The sequence below is a fragment of the Spermophilus citellus genome (genome assembly GCF_964194105.1).
Source record: "Spermophilus citellus genome assembly, chromosome: 10".
Classification (NCBI taxonomy): domain Eukaryota; kingdom Metazoa; phylum Chordata; class Mammalia; order Rodentia; family Sciuridae; genus Spermophilus; species Spermophilus citellus.
The window spans coordinates 123,115,772-123,139,082 of NC_138197.1; the positions used below are offsets into that span (position 1 = coordinate 123,115,772).

At 41.6% G+C, this 23,311-nt stretch overlaps 1 protein-coding gene across 4 annotated transcripts; it reads left to right on the plus strand.

Moving 5' to 3' along the window:
• Positions 1-1,589: 1,589 nt before the first annotated feature.
• On the plus strand, positions 1,590-22,885 carry FBXO7 (F-box protein 7). 4 transcript variants are annotated; one of them, XM_081309195.1, is made up of 9 exons: positions 1,590-2,581; positions 6,343-6,637; positions 9,418-9,645; positions 10,962-11,103; positions 12,853-12,936; positions 15,547-15,642; positions 17,669-17,845; positions 19,759-19,796; positions 21,994-22,885. In XM_081309195.1, the coding sequence occupies exons 1-9, from the start codon at positions 2,460-2,462 to the stop codon at positions 22,375-22,377; spliced, it is 1,566 nt and encodes a 521-aa protein (XP_081165321.1). In that variant the 5' UTR covers positions 1,590-2,459; the 3' UTR covers positions 22,378-22,885. The 4 variants fall into 4 exon arrangements, with proteins under 4 accessions (XP_081165321.1, XP_081165322.1, XP_081165323.1 ...); XM_081309196.1 differs by having other exon boundaries at positions 6,547-6,637; XM_081309197.1 differs by lacking the exon at positions 1,590-2,581 and adding an exon at positions 2,589-2,797 and having other exon boundaries at positions 6,495-6,637.
• Positions 22,886-23,311: the final 426 nt, after the last annotated feature.

Consider the following 23,311-nt stretch of genomic DNA (forward strand, 5'->3'; position numbering starts at 1 on the left):
TGCAGGATTGCTGCACCCCATCATTCCATGAATTCCTTTCTTCTCTCAGGTACCAAAAGAGTCTCCTAACTGAGATGATTTCTAATCCAGTGGTTATTAAAGTGACTTTGCCTCTCACGGGATATTTGGCAGTGCTATGATACATCTTTGGTTCTTACAACTGGAGAAGGAAAGGGTTCTACTGGCGTTTTGTGGATAAAGACCAGAGATGCTGATAAACATCCTACAATGTACATAACAGTTTCCCAGAACGAAGACTTATATGGCCCAAAAGATCAATATTGTTGAGGTTGGGAAGCCCTAATCTACCACTCTCTACCACTGATATATTTTAGATGTGAGCATGCCCTTAGGGGTTCATGGCTTCCTATCCTCTTTTGAATAGCTTTCCCTAAACTTGGGTGAGTTCCAATATTATGAGTCCTGCCTCCCCAAGGAAGGAGTTCAGATTCTGAATCCCAGTCTCCTTTGTAGGCAAAGGTGTGGGACCCATATTTCCTCAGTCAGATGCCCCCCTATGAGTCTTCGATTTGGAAATGAGGTGGGAAAACACGATGATTTTGGAAACTTGGAATTTTATCAGTACAGGTGGCTACAAAAACAAACAAAAAACACCTGTGGCAGCCATTCCCCAGTAGTTCCTAGAAGCAGTGACAGCAATGTCCTTCAGCATGGGGTGGGGGTGGCAGCAGCACTCTCAGTCATGGTAGTTTCCTCATGAGTTCTTCTGCATGGTTCTGAGCTTTGTTTATGGAAGATTAGCCCGGGCCACTAGTCCTCCCTAAAATTCCCTAAGCTATATATACAGTACCCTTCAGATATACCCCTTACCTGTGTAGTTGCCCAGAGTCAGCTTCTGTTGACCAGATCTATGCACCAAGATAATAAAGTCACCCCCTTACAAATCTCTATCAGCTTCTCATATAGTCTAGAATGCATCCTAAACCCTTTACATAGCCCAAGGCTTATTATTTGTTTATTTTTTGGGGGGTGGATGCGTTCACTCTGTCATTCATTCTGGTCACACAGAGTTACTCTGGTCCTGCCACCTTTTATCAATTTCATATTTCTTGCTAATTTAATATTTCTTCCTCCTGCAGAGCATCCCTCCTCGATGTATCTCAACCCCAGGTCTGTTTATCTGTATCATTAATGGGACACTTTACACGACTGCAAGAGTTGATTCACTCAATTGTGAACTGCAAGGGCAGGACTCTGTCTACAGCACTTGGTATGTGATCTGTCACAAGCAGGCAATCAAGACGTTTAAGGAGTGAAGGGCAGGACACGGACAAGTGCTGCCACCTATGGATTGGATGCAGTTTTAAAATTTTATTTATTTATTTTTATGTGTCGTTGAGGATCCAACCCAGGGCCTCGAACGTGCTAGGCGAGCTCTCCCAGCCCCTATTGGAAGAAACTTTATTCAATTCTTATGAAGACTTGGACAATGGTTCTGAGAACACGGATGAAATTTGATAATCTCTCTCATCTAAGTTGACCCTCTAAGTGTCGCCAGACTCCAGGATGGCCCCCAGTGATCCCATCTATGGCTAATCATGCCTTTGGGTTGATCCTCTCACACTGAAGGGCTGGTGACTTGAGGCTAGCCCATAAAAGACATTGTGGCTTTTGTCTTGGTTTCTCTCGTGGGTCACTTGCTCTGAGGGAAGCCAGCTGCCATGCTCTAGGGACACTCAAACAGCCATCTGGGGTGATGCATGTGGTGAAAACAGGTCTCCGGTCAACAGTCCTGTGAGCGAGGCATCTCAGAAGCTGATCCTGCGGCCCAAGTTCCAATTCTCAGATGACAGCAGCCCTGGCCTACATCTTCACCGTAATCGCACGAGACCTTGAGACAGCACTAGACAGCCACACCACCCCCAAATTCCTGAACTACAGAACCCGTGGGACAACAAACGTTTGCTGCTTCGAGCTAGTAAGATCTGGGAGGCGACTGTCAGGCAGCAACAGGTGACTAACGCACGGTCCAACCAGAGCAGCGACCACGGTGTTTTACGTCCTGCAACAGGACACACCCGGAGCTGCACTCAACCTCACGCTTGTGAGAGCAGTGCCACGGGACACGGGGTAGGACCTGGTCCTCGGGGACTGGTGAACGGTGCAGACCGCAGCATCCTTTCCGGCGCCAACGTCCCTCCAGCCACAGCGCAGCAGAAGCTTGCGCACGGTCCCTAGCTGCGGCGGACTCTGCGCCTGCGCAGTGCGCTTCGCGGCCCAGACAGCGTCGTCGCGCGCCGAGCCATCGATCACAGGGGCCCCGCGGCAGGCTGGCGGCGCGGGCTCCAGGGGGCGCCCTGCCTGGAGCGGCTGAGAGCGGACGTTCCAGAGACGCGGAGAGAGGAGCGGCCTGCGCCCGCTGCACCTGAGCACCCCCAGTCAGCTGCGGCGGTCGCCGCCGCCCAAAGCCCCGCGGCCGAAGCGGGACCGCCGCTGCCATGAAGCTGCGAGTGCGGCTGGAGAAGCGGACCCGGCCGCTGGACGTGCCCGAGGCGGAGCCGACGCTGGGGCAGCTGCGCGCGCACCTGAGCCAGGCCCTGCTGCCCACCTTGGGGTACAGGTAGGCGGGCGCCCGGCGGGAGTAGCGCGGGGCGGGCGTGGCCGGGCGGCCCGCGGGCGCGGGACCGGGCGGTCACGTGGGGGCTGGCTCTCGGGGCGTCGCCGCCCGGGGGACCCGTGACTGTGACGCGCGAGGCCGGCGGGGCGCTGGGCCGCAGCGCGCCAGGCCGCTCGGGGACCATGGCCCAGCCTCCCGGGGGCGCCGGTCCCCTCCCGGGTGAGTAGCGGGCGGCGTCCGCGGAGCGGAACCGGGAGCGGGACCGCACGTCGTGCACGCGGCTTGCGGGACTCGAGGCTGGAAGCGAGCGCGCTCGCGCCACCCTCCCGTTAGCCCGAGTCCTCCTGAGCTGCTGGAGTAGTTCAGTGGGAAAGTTCGCAAAGTTCTGCGCCCAAAGTGAACAGTCCAGTCCCCGTCGATGCCGCCAGGCGCTTGTCCCCGGCTGCAGGGCGACGGTAGTGTTAAGCCTGTTGAGTGCGCAGGTGCCGCTTCGGCGGGCTCTGACTCTCCCCCTGCACTTTAGCCAGGGAAGGTGCAGGTGGGATTCAGGTCTGTGAGTTTTCCTGGGCGTGATGCACTTTTTTTTTTTCCCTCCTCCTAACATGGAGGTAAACGTTGGCCTTGTCCCCGGAGAACTTGAAATTTGGGGCCGAGAGGTTGAGAAAGATCAAAATTGTCATGAACTTAATGGGGTTGAAGATGAAGCTGCTTTGTGTCCTTGGAGGATAGGTCTGGGAATAATAATCTGGGGGTAGAGAGGACGATGTAAGGATGGCCTCTCTTCAAATACAGAACTTGTGAATTTGAAATTTTATTGTGCCCAGAAAAAAATATTCGCTGGGGCTTTTTAGGCGAATTTTTCAAAAGAAAACCTTTTGAATAGTATAAAAACCTTTTTTATAAGAGTTGTACAGACTTGCACTTTAGTTGTAGGGAGTTTAGTAAAATGAGGCCACATTATGGATTTCTCATCCTTTTAATTTTTTCAGATTAAAAAGATTAAAAAAAGACAAAATGAGGTATTATCATAACTCCTTTGAAACATTATAGTAAATGATATGTTTATTGCTACTGCTTGGGGTCAAGCCTAAGTGTATGTGCTGGCATCATTACCCCACCAAGCATTTTTGAAGATCTCTTGAAGGTGTGTGTGTGTGTGTGTGTGTGTGTGTGTGTGTGTACATACATGTATATGTATAGATATACATGTTTTGTTATTTTTTAAATAGGCAGGATAGTCTTAAAAGGATGTGTAACCTAAAAGGATATGACTGCTTGCACAAGAACCCAAGTTAGTTTCTCTTTCAGGTTTGTTTTTGCAGTTGAGGCTGGTTACCTACCAGGAATTTAAGTTTCAGTTTGTGAAACTAAATTTATTCTTTTGAAAGTATTCATTTGTTAATAATGTGTTCATTTGATAAAAATATGACATGATTATTTTAAAGTGTCTTTACTGAGCAAGTGGGCTCAGAATTACTATAAAATATTTTTTAAAAGCCTGGAGTTTCTAGAGTTTCATTTTTCTGCTAAAGTTAACCCCCTGCCTCAGTTTCAGAAAATAGAATCTTGGAAAACTACATATAACTTTAGCAATAGTTCTTCCCTTTTTTTAGAGTGGGAAGGAAAGTTGACATTTTTATTAGGCAAACCATTTTCTACAAATAGGTATTTAAATGTACTTTGTACTAGATACTGCTTGTAAAAAAAAAAAACTCACCCTTTTGCAGTGACTAATGCAACACATTCATTTGAGGTTTTTTTTTTTTTGTCAAAGTTGGAATGGTGTTTCATGGGCAGCTTGCAGATTTTCAACTTTTTGTTTATTAAAGCATTTAGAAAAAGCAGAGCCACTTGTGTTTTAATGAACAGGAATAGTTTCTACTTTAGTAATTTCTCTATCAAGATGCTCTAATTGGTGAGAAGAAAATGTATATGAAAGAAAAAAATGAATTACTTTGGAGCAACTTTTCAACACATAGAATTTTAAGAAAAACAGAACTTGATTTTCGGAGGAGTACATCTTCTGTTAACCTCTCCAAAAATTAATCAAAATATCATTGCTAAGTGTAAATGTCTTATAAAATGTTTTATAATGCTTTGGTAATTATGCCTCACCACTATGTGATAAAAAGCAATGGTATTCTTCCCAGGTCTAACAGTTCATTATGCAGAATGGAGAGATTTCATTGCTTTGTGCTTGAAGTTCTTATTTTGTGTAATAGTGGTTTTTGGGTTTGTGCTGTATTCCATATGAAAAGACTTTTTTGCTGATTATCAGTAGGAAGGGTGAACCTTGTCTTTATTTTTTAAAAAAAATATATATATACATTTAGTTGTAGTTGGACAAAATACCTTTTTTTAAAAAATTTATTTTTATGTGGTGCTGAGGATTAAACCCAGTGCCTCACATGTGCTAGGCAAGTGCTCCACCACTGAGCCAGAACCCCAGCCCTGAACCTGTACTATATATCAGTAGAAGGATGGATTTGTAACCAGTTATTTACATATTTTCATCTAACTTTTTGTGGTTATGAACATTTGGGGCATGGTTTGGTATTTTGGTATCAATGTAAGCATATTGTTCTGTAAGCACATTGAATAGGCAGCCATAATTTTATCATCATCCCAGTCTTCCAAACTCATATTTGGTGGTGTGTCCATCCCATAAATACTTTATTTGCCAAGAGCTGGAGGTAAATTTCAAACCAGATACAGGAGATCCCTGCTCTGGATCCTTTTTGGTTCATAGGCGTGGTGATTGGGTGTTCATGCTGTTGTGTGAGATGTGCCTTCCTCTAAGCCTGTTATGAAGTTGGCCTGTTAACCCATCTGACATGGGAAAAAAAAAAAAGATCCCTGATCTTCTGAAACTTAAGTTCTAGTGGTAGGTGTGGGGAAGACAGAAGATAGACAAGTAAAGGCCTTGTTTTTATACAGTGGTGTTGCAGTAAAAATAAAACTTGAGAATGAAATAGAGAGTGCGTAGACTGGGTGGAAGGCTTTTCTGAAGTGACCTTTGAGCTGAGCCCTTAGTGATGTGAAGTAGTCAGTCATTTTAAGATCTGGAAAAGCTAACCAGAGGCCCAAAGGCTGCAGTGAGTTGATCTACTCTTCTGAGTGGCTGGGTGGAATCTCATGTGACAGAGCCCAGTGAGAGAGAGAATGAATGGCACAGGTGTGGTTTGGGGGAGGGGTTGGGTTTTGGAAGCCATGGTGAGGATTCCATTCAAGTTCAGGTTCGAACCATTGGAGGGTTTTAAGCAGAGGAATGATGTGATCTCATTTATGTTTTAGAAAGAGTATTTCATTGAATTTATTTGTAGCCAATTGTAAGACACATTGCTTTATTTAACACTAAGGGGAAAATGCTGTGAATTAAACTAGTATATCATTGCTTTTGAGAAGCATCCCAATTTCATATTTATTTATTTTTTTAGTTCTCGGCGGACACAACATCTTTGTTGGTATGTGGTGCTGAGGATCGAACCCGGGCCGCACGCATGCCAGGCGAGCGTGCTACCGCTTGAGCCACATCCCCACCCCTGAGAAGCATCCCAATCTCAAAGATGTCAAAATATAAAAAACTATGTATTTTAGAATTGTTGAAAACATGTTTTGATGATAGGGAAGTAGGCTTAAGTTTTAGCCATTAGAAATCTATAACCTAGAGTCATGCCGTGTACCTTATATATATATTCCAGATGTATCATTTAGGGTGGTGGTAATAGGTAGCTCTTACTATCCTTATCCGTCTTTCTTGGCAGTTCTGATACCCGATTTGCAATTACATTGAACAACAAGGATGCCCTCACTGGAGATGAAGAGACCTTGGCTTCGTATGGGATTGTTTCTGGGGACTTGATATGTTTGATTCTTGAAGATGCCATGCCAGCACCTAACTTACCTTCATCCACAGATTCAGAGCATTCCTCACTCCAGAATAATGACCAACCCTCTTTGGCCGCCAGCTCCAGTCAGGCCAGCGTACCTGATGAACAACGGAATGATTCATTCCAAGGACAGGCAGCCCAATCTGATGTCTGGAATGACGACAGTATGGTGAGTATAAAAGACAAAGAGAATAAAGTAGTTGATAAGTCATTGACGCCTCAGCTAACTTCTGTGCTAGTGGGTATAGTTCGCATCGGTCTGTTGCAAATCACGTTCTCATAGAACATTTTCTTTTTAACTTCTAATACCTGGACCAATGTTGGGTTGGCATTCTGAAGTACCTAGCTTTGCTCCAAGTATTTTGCTCAAGTACTTACTCCTTCAGATCAATTATCCTTTGGTTTCTGTCACTGTCTCTAAGCTTAGGGTGCCCAGTTTTTCTTCTCTGTTCTATTCCAAGGATATGTAATGTTCTGAATTAGGAAAATCATCTGTGTCCAGATATTTGGATATCAGTTTATTTTAGAAGAGTTATTTCTACCTTATACAGGTAATCTGGGGGAATGAGTAAGGATATTTAGCTACGTATTTAAATTACATTTCTGAGTCTTTTTTTTTTTTTTTTTTTTGCTGATAGACTCACTCAGAGATAACTTTAGTAGAAGGGCAATTCCCTTTAACTTCTGTGTACTTTTTAAAATAGTTCATTTTTATAGGATATGTGATAGTTACTACTTTCCCTTTGAAAATTTTTGACAAATTAATGTTGCCACAAGCTAGTAATTTCTTAAAATCACATTATTTTGTATTCTAAGGTTTGTATAGGGTAACTGTAAAATTGTAGCAAGAAAACTGAGCTTGATACTTTAAGTCCTTGAAGCAGTATGATCTGCTAAGTAAATGTGAAAGGGAACATTAAAAAGGGAAGTAACACAGATGAGTAAAACTTGAAACCAAAGGAGGTGAATTTTATAAATTAATATAAATTAATTCCTCAGTTCATTGCATTTGGTCATTCATCTAGTACCTGATCTTTAATGAGAAACGGGGATAATACGTATCAGAGCTGAATGCTGTTCTAATGCAGTTTTGTTACTGCTTTCTGTATCTTGTAAATGATCTGTGGCAAAATGGTCTGTGTAGAGTGGTGTCAGTGTTTTCTTCATGTCCACCCATGGGAAGGACATGATAAATACTCCTATCAGAATGGCTCAGAGGATGGCAGTTAGGAGTGAGGAGTTAGGAGTCAGGTTGATAAGCCCATGGGGAATTCAGATCTCTCACATGTAGTTTTCAGCTTAGTGTAACCCTTTGTTAATTTTCCAAATATATTCTGTCTCACAATACTGTGAGTAGTAAGTGGCCCAAAGTTAGACATTATGTTAAAAATAAGCTCTTATTTTTCATAATTTAGCTTCATGTTAAGTGGTTTCTGTTTGCTCCAAAAAAAAAAAAAAAAAAAAAGAAAGAAAGAAAGAAAGAAAAAAAATCCCAGACATGGTTTTGTGCATATGTTTTATGTAGACAGTGTGAATTGTCATTGGCCTCTGGGCTTCAGCAAGTGGATTTGGATCGTTCCATAGTAGGGCTTAGATCCTCAGAGATTTTGGAATAATGGCTGTCACTCTGGCTCCTTATATTCCTCCAGTCTTTCACTCACACTATGCCCTTTAATGCAAATGTAAACTGAAGAAGAAGAAATCTTATTTGCATTTAGAATTGAGCACAAGCCTAGGAAATGAGATTTCTGAACAGAATTTAATATGATAAATTGGTTTTATTGAAGTATGTATTGCATATAAGAGCCTTAGACGGTGAGTCTGGGGATGTGGGTTAGTTCAAATTTTTATTAGCTGGCTACCTTGATTGTGTTATATAATATTTCTGCATTATATCATCTATAAAAAGGCATTATCATCTGTCTTGCCTAATTTATAGGATCATTGTAAGGCACAAATGAGAAAACACTTTGAAATAAAAAACATTATGCAGTTGTGAGATGTCATCCTCTAACATCTGTTTGACAGGCATTTATTGAGTATATTACTATGTGTCAGGTACTGTGTTGGGGTTACATAATGGGTGACTTGTGGTCTGATCCTAGAAGAAAGTGAATGCAGGATGGGTGAGGGAACGGGATGAAGGGCCTTCTTTGCTAAAGAGTTTAGGAATTTTGATTTAATTTTTGTAGACTTGCATTTCTCGGTGTGTCCTCTATGAAAAGCATGTTTTATGGGATTTTAAGTGTCACAGGGATATTGAGGAAGGACAGTGTGTCTTGATTAAATGTTACACATTGCTGTTATTTTTAGACTTCTCAGAGCTTTTATAATACTGATGTATTTTATGAATATGGTGAGTGAGGTTAGCTGACTATAGCTTGGAGCATTTTCCATACTTATTTGATTGTGCACTGACTTTTTTCCTAAGAATGTCAAGGGGCACCAACTAAGGCATGATTGAGGGAAATTCTGGTGCCTGTTTTGGGGAAATACTGGTGAGTTTTAAACTGGGACATAGGACATGATTGGATTTTTAATGGCCAAGAAACTGGCAGCAGTGGGTAGAATGTACTAGAAGACAGAAGGTGGAGGCAGGAGGAAGCTGCTGGAAGTCAGGAGACAAGAATGAGAGGATGTTCCAGTGGGGTGGGAGGGGCAGCTCGTGGAGCCGCTCACAGTGAGTGTACTGGTTTGGGGTGGGTTAGTGAGGTGGAGGGAGGACTCAAGGATGATTTCTAGGGTGTCTTTGGCACGTCAGCCAGAATTATTGCAGTCACAGGACCTGGGGTGGAGGTTAGGTTCCAGGCTCACTTCTTCATGAGGGCTCCCTTAAAATGTCATCTGTTCCTAAACCCAGTGTTGTGCTTTGGCTTTGAGCCTAGGATGCACAGTGTACTGTATAAAGATAAGTATTTTGAATGAATTCTTTTTCCTTATCCTCTTCAGTCAGGGCCTAGTCAAGCCTTTGAAGCTGAGTCAACCCAAGATGTCATGGATATGGAGGAGGGCTCAGGCTTCTGTCCCTCAGAACCCATGCTCTGCAGCGAAGCCACGGAAGGGCAGGTGCCACATTCCTTAGAGACCTTGTACCAGTCAGCCAGTTGTTCTAATGCCAGCGATGCCTTGATAGTGTTGGTCCATCTCCTCATGTTGGAGTCAGGGTACATACCTCAGGTAGGTGCCACTAGCAGCACCCACACACCTCTGCGTCAGTAAACGTCACCAGGGCGTTGTAGTGTTCAGGCTTCTTTATTTAATGGGGTTGGATATTGAACATAATTGTTGAACACAGTGATAGGCATTCAGTAAATGTGCCCCTCCCTCTTTTCCTTCCTATTTTTTTTTGATTCTTCATTTCCTTTTTCAGTATTTAATATTGCAGAGGTAATGGTAACTATAGTTTAAAAGAGACAAAACATTATGTATGATAATATGTAGATTAAGTGGGGCACTGAGTGTGGGTTGGGTGTGCCTAGACAGCTGGTTATTTTTTATGTTAATGGCTTTATGAAATGCCAGTAATTTAATATGACTGAGTTAGGAAGAGAGACATTGTTCTTATGTTGTAGTTGCTTATCTGTATTCTCTCATCCATTTGTTAACCGATAAGCATCTACTGATGTCAGGTTCAGGCTTTGTCCCTGCTCTCTGATTGCTCATACAAGTGGGTGATCCCTATTTGCAAGTTGCTCAGAGTCTGCATGTGGCAGAGATAAGCAAGCATATAAACTGTAATATGGTCTGGGTTAAGTTTTAGAGAGACATGATGTATATGGGATGCCAGGGATCACAGAGGAAAACATTTTAAAGTAGAGCTTCTCAAACTTTAATGTGCTAAAGAATGTCTGGGATCCCATTAGAACACATATTCTGACTCAGTAAATCAAGAGTAGAGTTTGAGCTTGCATACTCCTGCACATGCCCAGGCTGCTGGCCCGTGGGCCACGTGGTGGGTTTCAAGGTGTGGTCATTCACAGACCCTTCACACACGTGGTGTGCTGTGTACGGGGCCAGGAATTAGAAAATCAAAATATTGAACACCCCTGTGCTCAAGTCCATAAATAGATGAAAGAGATGAATAAAAGGAATTATAATATAAATAACAAATAAATCGAGAACATAATAAAACTATATAAAAATACAAACAGAATGTGAGGGAATGACAGGTGTTTTGAAAAGGGCTTTACAAATAAAGCGATATTTGAAGTTGGGATCTTGAATAATGCCTGCTTTGCTGAAGGGAGAGGTGTCTTTGAAGAAATTAACCCTTATTTCTATGATGTTATTTTACCTATTCAAACAAAAATTTTAATAGAAAGATGTTACAATATTCTGTTCTTCATTAATGGTAGGATCACTGATGGTGGGCTCCTTCAGGGAGCTGTAAGGAAGGCTCACTTTTAAACAAGTTAGGGGTCTTTTGGATCTTTAATTTTTTTGAGAGTAATGCTTTTCTTCATTGTTCATTTTCCTTTTATTTCATTCCTCAGGGGACTGAAGCCAAAGCTGTGTCCATGCCAGAGAAGTGGAAGTCGAGCGGTGTGTACAGGCTGCAGTACACACACCCTCTCTGCGAGGGTGGCTCTGCGGCACTCACCTGTGTGCCTTTGGGAAACCTGGTCATCGTCAATGGTACCTGGATGGCACAGTCATGGTTGCTGGTTCATGAATTAAGTACAGGGCTTAGGAACTTAGTGTGTTTCTCTTCTGAGTCACTTCAGTGATTGGTGATCATGATGTAATTGAATGTCTCAGCTTTCTTTAGTTTCTAGACCAACAACAACATGTGTCTGAGAGATTATAGAACCTGAGGTTGATGTGTAGGCCAGCAGCCTTCAGTCTCGGGGCAGCCATGCTCTTTTGATACCTTCACCTTTGCTTTGGGAGCAGCTGTGATAACAGGAGTAAGATGAGTCATATGAACTCTTCCAAGAATATTTTTCTTTTTTTATGCTTGTCGCATATGGCTTTACTTCATATTTTTAATGAAAGTTTTGAACTAGGATGGTGAGATTGGGCTGAGGCCCCTCTTCACGCAGTTTGGCATCTGTGTGACCAGCAATGCATAGAAACACTGCTAAGGGTTCTGAGACCTTAGTGTGTATGTTTTTCCTTCCCTTTTCCCCATGAAAGTTATTCTGAATGAACAATTTTTTAAAAAATTCTCCTCTTTCATTGAGAAATCTCACTGAGAGTACATTCCTTCTTGTTTTTCATTTTAGCTCGCATGCCACATGGGTCCATACCGGCTTCCAGTGTTCTCTGGGATTGTCTCATTATCACACAATCTGGGGGTTCATTTGAGTGACCAGGATTTTTTACTTTTATTCTGTTTTCTTTTTGAGGTTTGTCCTTTTAGCTGGTTAAGATGGCATGTAAGATTGGAATGACAGCATTTTTATTTGTTTCCTGTGTTTGAAAAAATGTAGGCATTAGGATGACCATCAGCATTTTGTCAACAATTCTTCACAGTTGGCCTTCACAGTTGGCCTGTGGAGCTTTTGGTTTGACATTCTTACTCGCAGAGAGTCAGTAGCTTCTGCCTTTATCTAAATGTTGTGCTGTGCACATCACAGTTAAAGTTACCAAGTAGTTAATGTGAAGTTGTAATTTTTGCCTCAATTTCTTGAGAAAGCACTTAATGACATGCATATAATAACCTCTGATTTCTTAATTTATGATTAATTTCTTATTCCAATGTTTTGTGCCTTTACTGTTCTTGGCAATTGGCTACTTGAAGGCTTGTGTGGCTATTCCAGGCTTGGTACTTTGAAAAGGAACAGTGTCCTTAAGTCTCTTCTCACCCAGGGCAGCCTGCTTGGTGCACGTGTGCGTGAACACATCACTGGCTCTTTCATGATGTAGATGAAGTACGCCTTTGTATGCACGATTAAAATTGAACCCTGTGGTGATGCCAGGAATATTGGTCCTTTGGGCCTAGAGTGTGATGATGCTGTGAAAACTAGCAGGATTCTTTCAATGAACAAGGATAGAACCATTGCCAAGGATTAAATTTTAAAAAAGGGAGAATGTTGTTTTTAGTGACTGCATTAGAAATAATGGTTTTATTGTGTTTGGCTTTCTCCTATTGACCTTGTTGCATATCTCTCAATTGCTAATGAGCGGCTGTTGGTGATTCTTAGTGGGCTGTATATAAAGATGCTTACTGTAGTTTTAAGAGGTGGTATATGAGGGTGAATTCACTTCATGCAGGTTTACACTTTTGACCTTGCAGTGGGAGAAAGAAATAGGTGTAGAGCAGTTTGTTTTATATAATGTGTCCTTAGTGCTTGTGGGCAAGGAAATGCAGGCCTGTCCTAAAAAAGGAAGGCGATTGATAAGGTGACATTTAAAAATCATATTTCTTTTGCTTATTTATAGCTACACTAAAAATCAACAGTGAGATTCGAAGTGTGAAAAGATTGCAGCTGCTGCCAGAGTCCTTTATTTGCACAGAGGAGCCAGGTGATGTAACTGTGACTTGACATGGGTAAAGCTTTGAGAAGTTCACTTTAGAAAAACCTAGAAAGATAATGTTCAAAATAAGCTAATCCCACAAAGCCAAAGGCTGAATGTTTTCTCTAATATGTGGATGCTAATTCACAATAAGGCGGGGGGGCACTAGGGAAGTATAGTGTTACCTTAGATTAGGTAGAGGGAAGTGATGGGAGGGGAGGGGAGAGAATGTGGGGACAGGAAAGACAGTAGAATGAAACAGACATTATTACTGTATGTATATATGTGACTGCATGGCAAATATGATTCTGCAACATGTACACTCAGAAAAATGAGCAATTGTATCCTATCTATGTATGATATATCAAGTGCATAAATGCATTCTGTTGACATGTATAACTATTTAAAACAAATAAAAAAAATTAAAATAAAAAGACTGAAACTTTTAAATGAGATTAAGATGACAGGAGATTGTTCATAATGTCTTTGGTTGAACATAGAACTTGGGCATTAGCTGAATTAAACATCTAATGTGAGATTAGACCAGTATTAACCTTGTTTTTTTTTTTTTTCCTTTTTATTAACTCCCCTGAGGAGTGTTTGTAAATTTTTTTTCTCTTTTTCCTTAATTGCTGTCCTCCATTAAGCTTTAATACCACAAATATACCATGTATTTATATACTATGACCCTTTGGGGGTCACAAACCCTTATAGAGCTAGGGTATTGTTTGCTCTCCAGAACCAAGTTTAGTTCCCTTGGGGGCGATCTTGAATTAGATGCATGAACTATACTGATGAATCTATAAAGGTGCCCTTCTATTAGAATCATAAAAACTTGAAATTCCTTGGCTGTATCACTATATTCATCTCTACCAAGGAGGACTTTGGTATGGAAGAAGTACCCTACACTCTACAGTAATTTTTTTATGACAATTTGATAGGTCAGTAAACAGGTCTAGAGGAGATTAAGTTGCTTCACAGGTATAGACCTAATAATAGGGGGATTTAGCATTTTTTTCTAAATTGGAATAGATACATCTGGCTGCTATCCTTTTAAAAACAGCTTCTGTAGAGAATCTAGCTCAGATTCTTCTTAATCTTATTTCCCTTATGGAAAAAGGAAATGGAGTCAGAAAGTTAATACCTTTATATAAGTTTATGGACTATTTCAATTAAGTATTTAAATTTTTTTTTTTTAGTTGTAAGATGGGCATAATGGCCTTTATTTTTATTTGTTTTATTTTTATATGGTGCTGAGGATCGAACCCAGAGCCTCACCCATACTAGGCCAGTGTTCTACCACTGAGCCACAACCCCAGCCCCTAATTAAGTATTTTTAATAAGGTGCTTTTATGTTGGGTAGAGATTTGCTGTTTGGCAAGTCATTTTTAATGAATTTTACTGTGGGTTATAGTGTAGACCCTAGTAACTTTCCGTAAATACTGTTATTGGACCTTTTAAGTCCCTAATTATTTATAAGATAGGTTGCTAAAGGAAAACACTGAAAGAAAATCAGTTTCACACTTGAGGAAAGCCTTGAAACAAACTTATTTTTAAAATGAGGTCTGGACATTAGATTTCAGACTTGATTGCAGGTTCACATGGCAAAGATTTAGAGTTTAACTGCATCTATTTCCTTGTGCTTGTGAATCAATTGATAAACAGCGTGTTGCTATAGATAGTGAAGTACATAGACATGGGTGGGAAGGGAGCAGGCAGGTGCTGTTGGTGTACTGTGCACTGTGTGTGGAGCTTTCCATTTTAACAACTCTTCCCAGGTAGTGGTGGTCTCTTCCTTAAACAGGTGAGAGTTTGATAGGTAGGTAATTTGTTCCAAGTTGTACACTTGGTAAATGGCAGAAGTAGAGTGGGAACCTCGGGGCAGTTTGGTGTGCCTCCACACCTTACTGTACTTGTGGATCCCCTGGGATCTTATTGAAATGCGGGTTCTGATTGGGCAGGGCTGACATTGCCTGAGTGATGCCAGTTCTGTGGGTCCATGGGGTAAGTTCTGTGGAGCTAGACACCCTTAGGTTTGTACTCTCCCTGCTCTGCCACTCACTGTGGGGCTGTGGACATGCTCATTGTACTTTGTTCTATTTTTAAAATGGGAATAATAGTATCTGTCTTTTTCTTAGGGGAGAATTGCCGATGCGAGAAAGGCTCAAAAAAATGCTTGGCTCTGCTGATACCTAGTCATCATGGGATAAATACTGTTATTTTACTAAGCTCTGAGCTCCATCAGAGCAATTCCCTGCTGTGTGTCCAGGGTCCAGAACAGATTGGTGGACAGTCTGGAAATCCCTGCTTTATGTGTGAATCTCACACAGCAGTTTTCTCTGTGGTTATAGCCTAGGAGCTAGTGGGCTGGGCACAGCTCTGGTGATTTGATTTGGGAATTTTAGCTTTACCTCTACCATCTATTTTAATCAGTCATGCACTCATCAATCATGCCTCTTTCTCAACTAGGGACTTTGGTTGCTGTTTATCTGTAGGAATTACTTATGAATATTGTTTACCACCCTGATTTGGTAGATACAGAAGACAGACGTCATTTCAAGTTTTTCCACTTGAGAACACTTTTTGTGTTTTGATTTTTATTTTCTAAAAATCTTCTAGGGGAAAATGCAGCCAAAGTGTACAAAGACCTTCAGAAGCTGTCCCGCCTCTTCAAAGACCAGCTGGTGTACCCTCTTCTGGCTGTCACCAGGCAAGGTGAGGAGCGGTGAGGAGTCGCCCCAGTTTAAGGCTGGGAACAGCAGTCAGGGGACGTGGTATGCTTGGTGACTCTGATGTCTCCCTTCTCTCTTTTCTCCTACTGAAAGTTTCTCTTAAGACTGGGCTTCAGTTTACTTCTTCAGTGGTATCACGTCCTTTGTGTGTATTTTCGTAGCATTTTGTCTGTTTTCTTATTGTAGCTTTTTACAGTGTGTCGTAATTGTCTGTGTGATTTCTCTCCTTGTAAGGTTGTGAATGGAAAGTAGGGATAAGTCTTACTCACTTTGACATTCCATGGTTTAGCACAGATCCCCAAAAGTGTTCAGGAAACACACAAATAACATTAATAAATAGCTTGTACATTGGGCCTAAGTTTTTTGTTTTTGTTTCTTAAGCCAACATTGACTAGGGACTCTGTCCAGCACTTTGTCAGATGTTTACAAGCTGGTGGATATTTAGTGCTAGTAACATTAAAGTAGATTTTATTACACTTGCTTTATGGATGACAGTATCGTGATTCTGTGAGATTTATAGTTCAGTCAAAAGCCTTGTTATTCGTTTTCTCTTATTTGTGTTGCAGTAAAAAATATTTTAAAACTCTTACTCACTTAAAGCGAGCATTTTTGTCAGTCGTGTGCATGTGGTGTGTGGTTTGCTTTCTCTCGAGGCGTGGTCTTTAGCCAGGACATGCTCTCCCTGGGGCAGTGGGAACAGCGAGCAGTGGCCCAACCCTGTGTGGGATCTTAAAGCTTTGGCCCAGAAATGAAGGGTCACTTCCGCTCACATATCACTGGACAGAGTAAGTCAAAAGGGGCCAAACCTGATAGTAGGGGCCCAAGGAAGTCTAATCACGGGTGGGAAGTTGTTGAGAACCAGCATATGATTTACCACAGTCCTTCAGCTGATAAGGAGTTTCGGACTTGCACAGATACATAAGCTTTATGTACTATTTATATGTTGAGAAATAAATATTTTTGATTTCAAGCTGCATGGTGCCCTGGCTATTATTTTCTTCTTTAGTTGGTGATGAGAGAAGGGGAGTGCCTTGAATTTGAAAACTCTTGTTTGTTGGGTTTTTTGTTTTCTTTGCTAGTGCAGACTAGCATTGTAAATATTGCAGAGGAGCTAGTATAGGTTGAACATCCCCAGGTCTGAAAGTTGAAATCTGAAATACTCAAAAATTGGAAACAAGACCTTCAAAAGGTTTTGGATTTTGGATTTTTGGAATAGGGATGCTTGATTGGTGAAGTTTGTGCAAATATTCTAGGATCCAAAAAAAACTGAATTCTAAAACACTTCCAGTCCCAAGCATTTCAAATGAAAGATACTTGATTTGTAATTAAAAAAATCTTTTGACATTGGTACATATTCTTCTTTGTTTTCCTTTCTTGGCTTTGCTTCTGAATTTCTCTATCTTCCTTTTTCTTTAGCCTGCTAAATGTCAGATAATAGTTATTTCTAACTCTTGAGTGCTTGTGATATACCAAATGTTTTCTAAACATGGTGCTCTTTATGCATTTAATTTTCACAACATGGTAACGTAGGTGCTAGGTAATACTACCAACCCACTGTGCAGGAAATTGAGTTAGTTTCACTTGTCCTGAGGCACAGAACTGGTAAAAGGCAGGGGTGGCGGGGGTGGCTGGGGTGGAACATTTCTGAAAAGCCTGTGGGTTGTCCATTCACTGCAGCTGAGTAAAGGGATTTTATTGCAGTGAATATTGCTGGAGGCAGAATAAGCCAGTGGCAAGTATTTAGCAGTTGACCCTGTCATTTATTTAATCTGTATTAAAAAGTATATGTCTTTCTGCAAAATGTAAAGGGAGTGAGGAGCCTAGAGTTGTGTGAGTTCGTGGTAATAGAGTCAGGTGGGGTTAAAGATGTGTGTGGAGGAAGCGTACTGGGATGATCGAGACTATCTAGTCTGTCACTGCTTTAGAAAGGAATGGGTGGCAGCTTTTGTGTGGGGAAAACCTGGATGCCCTTGACTCAGTGTACCTGCTGCTTCTGTCTTCTCTTTTAGCCCTGAACCTTCCAGACGTGTTCGGGTTGGTGGTCCTCCCATTGGAACTGAAGCTGCGGATCTTCCGACTCCTGGATGTTCGCTCTGTGTTGTGTCTGTCTGCAGTCTGTCGGGACCTCTTTATTGCTTCAAGTGACCCGCTGCTGTGGAGGTGTCTGTACCTGAGAGACTTTCGAGGTGATTTCCGTGTGGCCCTGTTAGCTTAGGAAGAGGGTCTTTCTCTCTCTGGCTGTCAGGGCCAAGGGTACTTGGCTTTGCCAGATGATTTTTTTTTTTTTTGAGTTGCGAATGATAAGGAACACCCTTAGCATAAAGAGATCCTAAGTCTTTGCCTGTGTTCCAGAAACTCTTTCCACTCATTTTTGTGTTCTCGGCAACACAAATAACACCTTAGACTCAGTGTATTATTTGAGGATAGAGAAGTGAAAGTAAGACAGGTTTGTTCTCTGACTTTTCTCTAAAGCCCCCCTCAGCGTCTTGGAAATGAGCTGCACTTCTTACCCAGTCAGTGATTGAGGCCTGTTTGTAGTTAGGGAGCTGCTCACCTTTGACACGCTAGGGCAGTGCCAGGTCCATATGGTCACACTGAGGTGACCTGGTGATCATTTTGGTGGTGGCTATGACATTAGAATCTGTTTACCAGGTCAAGGCCGAAAGCCTGCTTGTGGCACTTCTTTCTGCTGCCTCTCAGTGTGTTACTGCATATTGGTATCTTTCAAACTGTTTGGCCCTCGAGTGAGTCATGTTATCAACTTAATGTCATTTACAGAAACACATGCACCAAAACAAAGCAAAGCCACAATAGAAAAATGAGTATTTTTTATAAACAGTATCTGTTTATAATAGAAATAGACTCCTATTTAGTTATGTTTTTGTAGGTGTAGTCTCTGTTGCAGTGCAAAATATATCTTTGGTTCATATAATAAAAATGGATGATAAGATTTAGCATGTCATCTCAGCAACTAAACATCTGGGGCTAGAAGCCTTTTTTTAAAAGCAGGATACCATGTGTAGTCATTTGGACTATTAAAATTTTTGTTTTTTTTTTTCTTTTAAAGCTTCAAAATGTGGGCAGTGTGCATGCCCTGGTTTGTTCCTTTTCCTTCTCCCTGTCACCTACTCTTTTCCTTCTCCCTGTTACCTACTCTCCTGAATCTAAAGTCTAAAATGCTATTTTGTCATAATTGTCAGCAAATATCATTTTTAAAAGTTTTAAAAAATATTTTAATAAAAAAAAAAGACAAAAGTGATGAGCACATCTGGAGTGGATAAGGATCGCAGGTTGTGACATGCAACAAAGGACAGACGTCCTTCCACGCGTGTTGCAGTCTGGGTTTCCAGGGGGATCCAGCTCTCTCATTTCCAGATTGTACTCACAGGCTCTTCCACCAGCTGCATGTCCCTGTGGACAAGTGTTGCAGAGTTGGAGCCTTGACTCTGACTTCTGTGGTTGCAATAATTGGTAGAGAAGACATCGCCATCTTTAATCCAGACTCTTCCGTAGTCCTAAAGTTGGTTGGTATCTTCTGTCCTCATGTCACATATATTTATATATAAGAATGAGAAAAATTCTTTAGAATGAAGGACTATTATTATAAGCACACAAAAAAGACCTTAATTGTGCTCATACTTTTGGTAGTTGAAATCATTCTTTGTGGTTGGGAGGAAATAATCTAACCCAAATATGGAAGAAAGCCTAAATCAGTTTGCCTTGCAGCAAAGAATGAGGATTATGATAGGAACCTTGTTTGGTGCAACAGGGGGAGCAGCTGGCACACCTGGATGAGGCTGGTGAGGACAGTGTGCATGTGACTGGTTGAAGGGTGGGGTGGCCACTTGACCCTCCAGAGTCCTTGGGATCACAGTGGGAATTACCACAGTGCACTGGGCAGTGACGCCCCCCCCCCCCCCTTGCTATTGAGAAAGGGTTTGAATTAGTTTCAGGAAAGGAATGATGTGTTATGTAAATGTCCCGTGTTCCTCTTTATGCTAAATGGGTAAGTTTCAGTTTCTTTAGGACAAAAATAAATGATGTTTAATGTCAGATGAATGAAATGTTTTAATTCCTCATTTTTTGTTTTACTTTCTAGATAGTACTGTCAGAGCTCGAGACACAGATTGGAAAGAAGTAGGTATTTTTAAATATCAAGGCCAGTGTGCTTGACCCAGAAGTAACCAGTAAACTAATGCATCAAGAGTATATTTTCACTTTTATTATGATGTAATGAAACCTAGCTTCAAAAATGAAAACGTTTTCAACTTTTACTTTAGATGTAGTTCTTGTGTTCCTGTAATATTACAGAAAAGAAATTTTTTTTTTATAAAAAAAATATTTATTTTTTAGGTGTGGATGGACACAACACAATGCCTTTATTTTTTTTTTTTTATGTGGTGCTGAGGATCGAACCCGGGTCCCGCCCGTGCTAGGGGAGCACTCTACCACTGAGCCACAATCCCAGCCCCAGAAAAGAAATCTTAACAAAAAGCCTAAGATTGCTTTCATCTTTACATAAGACATTCTTGCTTTGTTGCAAAAAAATATCCCCCCCCCCCCCACTGGTCAGTAGGAAGACCCTCCTCTCCTCCTTTGTCTCCATTATTATTATTATTTTTTTTATTGTTGGTTGTTCAAAACATTACATAGTTCTTGACATATCATATTTCACACTTTGATTCAAGTGGGTTATGAACTCCCATTTTTACCCCGTATACAGATTGCAGAATCACATCAGTTATACTTCCATTGATTTACATATTGCCATACTAGTGTCTGTTGTATTCTGCTGCCTTTCCTATCCTCTACTATCCCCCCTCCCCACCCCTCCCCTCTTCTCTCTCTACCCCCTCTACTGTAATTCATTTCTCCCCCTTGTATTATTTTTCCCTTTCCCCTCACTTCCTCTTGTATGTAATTTTGTATAACCCTGAGGGTCTCCTTCCATTTCCATGCAATTTCCCTTCTCTCTCCCTTTCCCTCCCACCTCTCATCCCTGTTTAATGTTAATCTTCTTCTCATGCTCTTCGTCCCTACTCTGTTCTTAGTTACTCTCCTTATATCAAAGAGGACATTTGGCATTTGTGTTTTAGAGATTGGCTAGCTTCACTTAGCATAATCTGCTCTAATGCCATCCATTTCCCTCCAAATTCTATAATTTTGTCATTTTTTAATGCAGAGTAATACTCCATTGTGTATAAATGCCACATTTTTTTTATCCATTCGTCTATTGAAGGGCATCTAGGTTGGTTCCACAGTCTTGCTATTGTGAATTGTGCTGCTATGAACATCGATGTAGCAGTGTCCCTGTAGCATGCTCTTTTTAGGTCTTTAGGGAATAGACCGAGAAGGGGAATAGCTGGGTCAAATGGTGGTTCCATTCCCAGCTTTCCAAGAAATCTCCATACTGCTTTCCAAATTGGCTGCACCAATTTGCAGTCCCACCAGCAATGTACAAGTGTACCCTTTTCCCCACATCCTCGCCAGCACTTGTTGTTGTTTGACTTCATAATGGCTGCCAATCTTACTGGAGTGAGATGGTATCTTAGGGTGGTGCAAAAAAAAAAATTGAGTTGTTGTCCTGGAATAACCTTAACCATTCAGCTAGTTAGCATAGTGTATTGTGCAAAGAATAAACGATATTGATATTGTTTTATTTGTGTGTGATTACTATAAAATACTTTGATAAGACTGAGAAAAATTCTTTAGAATGAAGGACTATTATTATTATTATTATTCTCTATTCACCACTCATCGGTGGTGAATAGAGAAGAATAAAATTCAGTGAAAGTTCTCAAATATGTACAAAACACAGTACTATTATTTAGGATATGTTCCATACTCGAAAATAGGCACTTATTTTGTATTTTAAGTGGAGGTCCATTGGGGACGTAATTTAGGTGAAAAAAATGAATTAAGTGCTGCCCCTCATCCTTCCAATACCTGACTTTATGTTTTGTGGCATGACATTTAAAACACATATTTAAATTTCCCATTTTCACAAAAAGCTAACCTACACTTGCGTATCAGCTGGGAGCGCTGAAAAGAGTGCCACTCACTTGCCCTCTTTGGATGTACTGTGACCTCAGATTAACCCAGTGGCTCAGTTGCAGTGGTGTTCAAGAGCAGAACTCACTTGGCGCTGCGCTGTGCGGGGCTGCTGCCTTGTCTGCAGAGACACTCTGCCCCCCGGCTCTCCTGCGCACTGCTGTCTGCCTGGACGGTGTGGGAAGGAAGGTGGGGACGGTGGACGCTGATCAACTTGACTGCTGGGGAAACATCTAAACCACTTACCATATCTTGTTCTTTCTTTTTTTTTTTTTTCCTGTAGTTATACAGGAAGAGGCACAAACAAAGAAAAGAAGCTCAGAGAGGGCGGCACGTGATGTTCCTGCCGTCCTCGCCCTACCCCATCCCATTCTATCCCAGTCCCTTGCACCCCTTCCATCCCAGCTCTCTGCTTCCTCCAGGAATCATCGGTGGTGAATACGACGAAAGACCAACACTTCCCTATGTTGGGGACCCTATCAATTCACTCATCCCGGGGCCTGGGGAGACACCTGGCCAGTTCCCTCCACTCAGACCACGTTTTGATCCAATTGGCCCACTTCCAGGACCAAACCCTATCTTGCCAGGGCGAGGGGGGCCCAATGACAGATTTCCCTTCAGGCCCAGTAGAGGTCGGTCACCTGACAGCCGGCTGTCATTCATGTGATGGTTTGCAATCTCACTCTGAAGCTCGACTGGTTTTGTTTATGTGTTTTAAAGCTGCAGATGCTGTCTCCCTGGGGTGCCGATCTGAACATGTGGTGAGAGTTGTACTCCCAGAGCTTTCTGTGGGTATTGATAGCTTCAGGGGTGGTGTGGCCCGAAGGCTGCTCTGTGGAAAGGTTGGCCACAGGAATAATTGGCTACTGATTTCCCTGCTCTGGATTCCTCTCTAGAATGGAGTTGTTATACTGATAATGTTGTGTAACAGATTAAAAAACCATCTAAGTTACATGACTATCTTGACTTCTTTTACAGAAAGATATAGAATAAACATTTAGAACAAGTGCACAGTGTTACTTGGATATTTTGAAAGTATCAAAGAACCTACTGAGTTAAGCAGATTATTATTGCAGGGAGTTTATGTTTCTTTTCTTTTTCTTTTTTTAAAGTGGTATTCCTTAAGTGAAAACTGAATTTATAAAATCAATAAAAGCAAAACTAGTTCTGTTAAATTTGGGCTGGGTGCGCGCTTTCCCTTTCTCTGTAGCTCTTTCAGGTTATGGTGGAACTTCTGGGCGCTGAAGCAGCCCTGGCTGAACACTGCTGGCTTCTGGGGATTCTTGGTACTGGAGCCGGCTGGAGGGAGGTTGTGGAGACTTCTCGCCCCTCGTGTTTTGAACACAGTAGCTTTATTTATAATCTAAGTAGATGACTTCTTTTTACAACAGTTATGCTTTGAGTGCTGATCAGCTACTTGCTTTTCAAAGATAGCCTCTTATTTAAAGAACATTTGAAGAATATTTGCTTTTACACAAAATTCAAGGTTTTATTTTTCCTACAACGAGAAAAAGGCCAAGCACAAGTGACTTATCATATATATACAAACAACCATATAAACATGCTATCGACACGGATTAAAATCTGAATCAACAATAGGA

Bases quoted from the DNA above. Each gene is read 5' to 3' on its own strand.
- FBXO7 (XM_081309195.1), top strand. From the start codon at position 2,460: ATGAAGCTGCGAGTGCGGCTGGAGAAGCGGACCCGGCCGCTGGACGTG. The intron at 15,643-17,668 runs GTGAGGAGCGGT...CTTCTCTTTTAG, and splicing joins TCTGGCTGTCACCAGGCAAG to CCCTGAACCTTCCAGACGTG. The intron at 17,846-19,758 runs GTGATTTCCGTG...TTTACTTTCTAG, and splicing joins GTACCTGAGAGACTTTCGAG to ATAGTACTGTCAGAGCTCGA.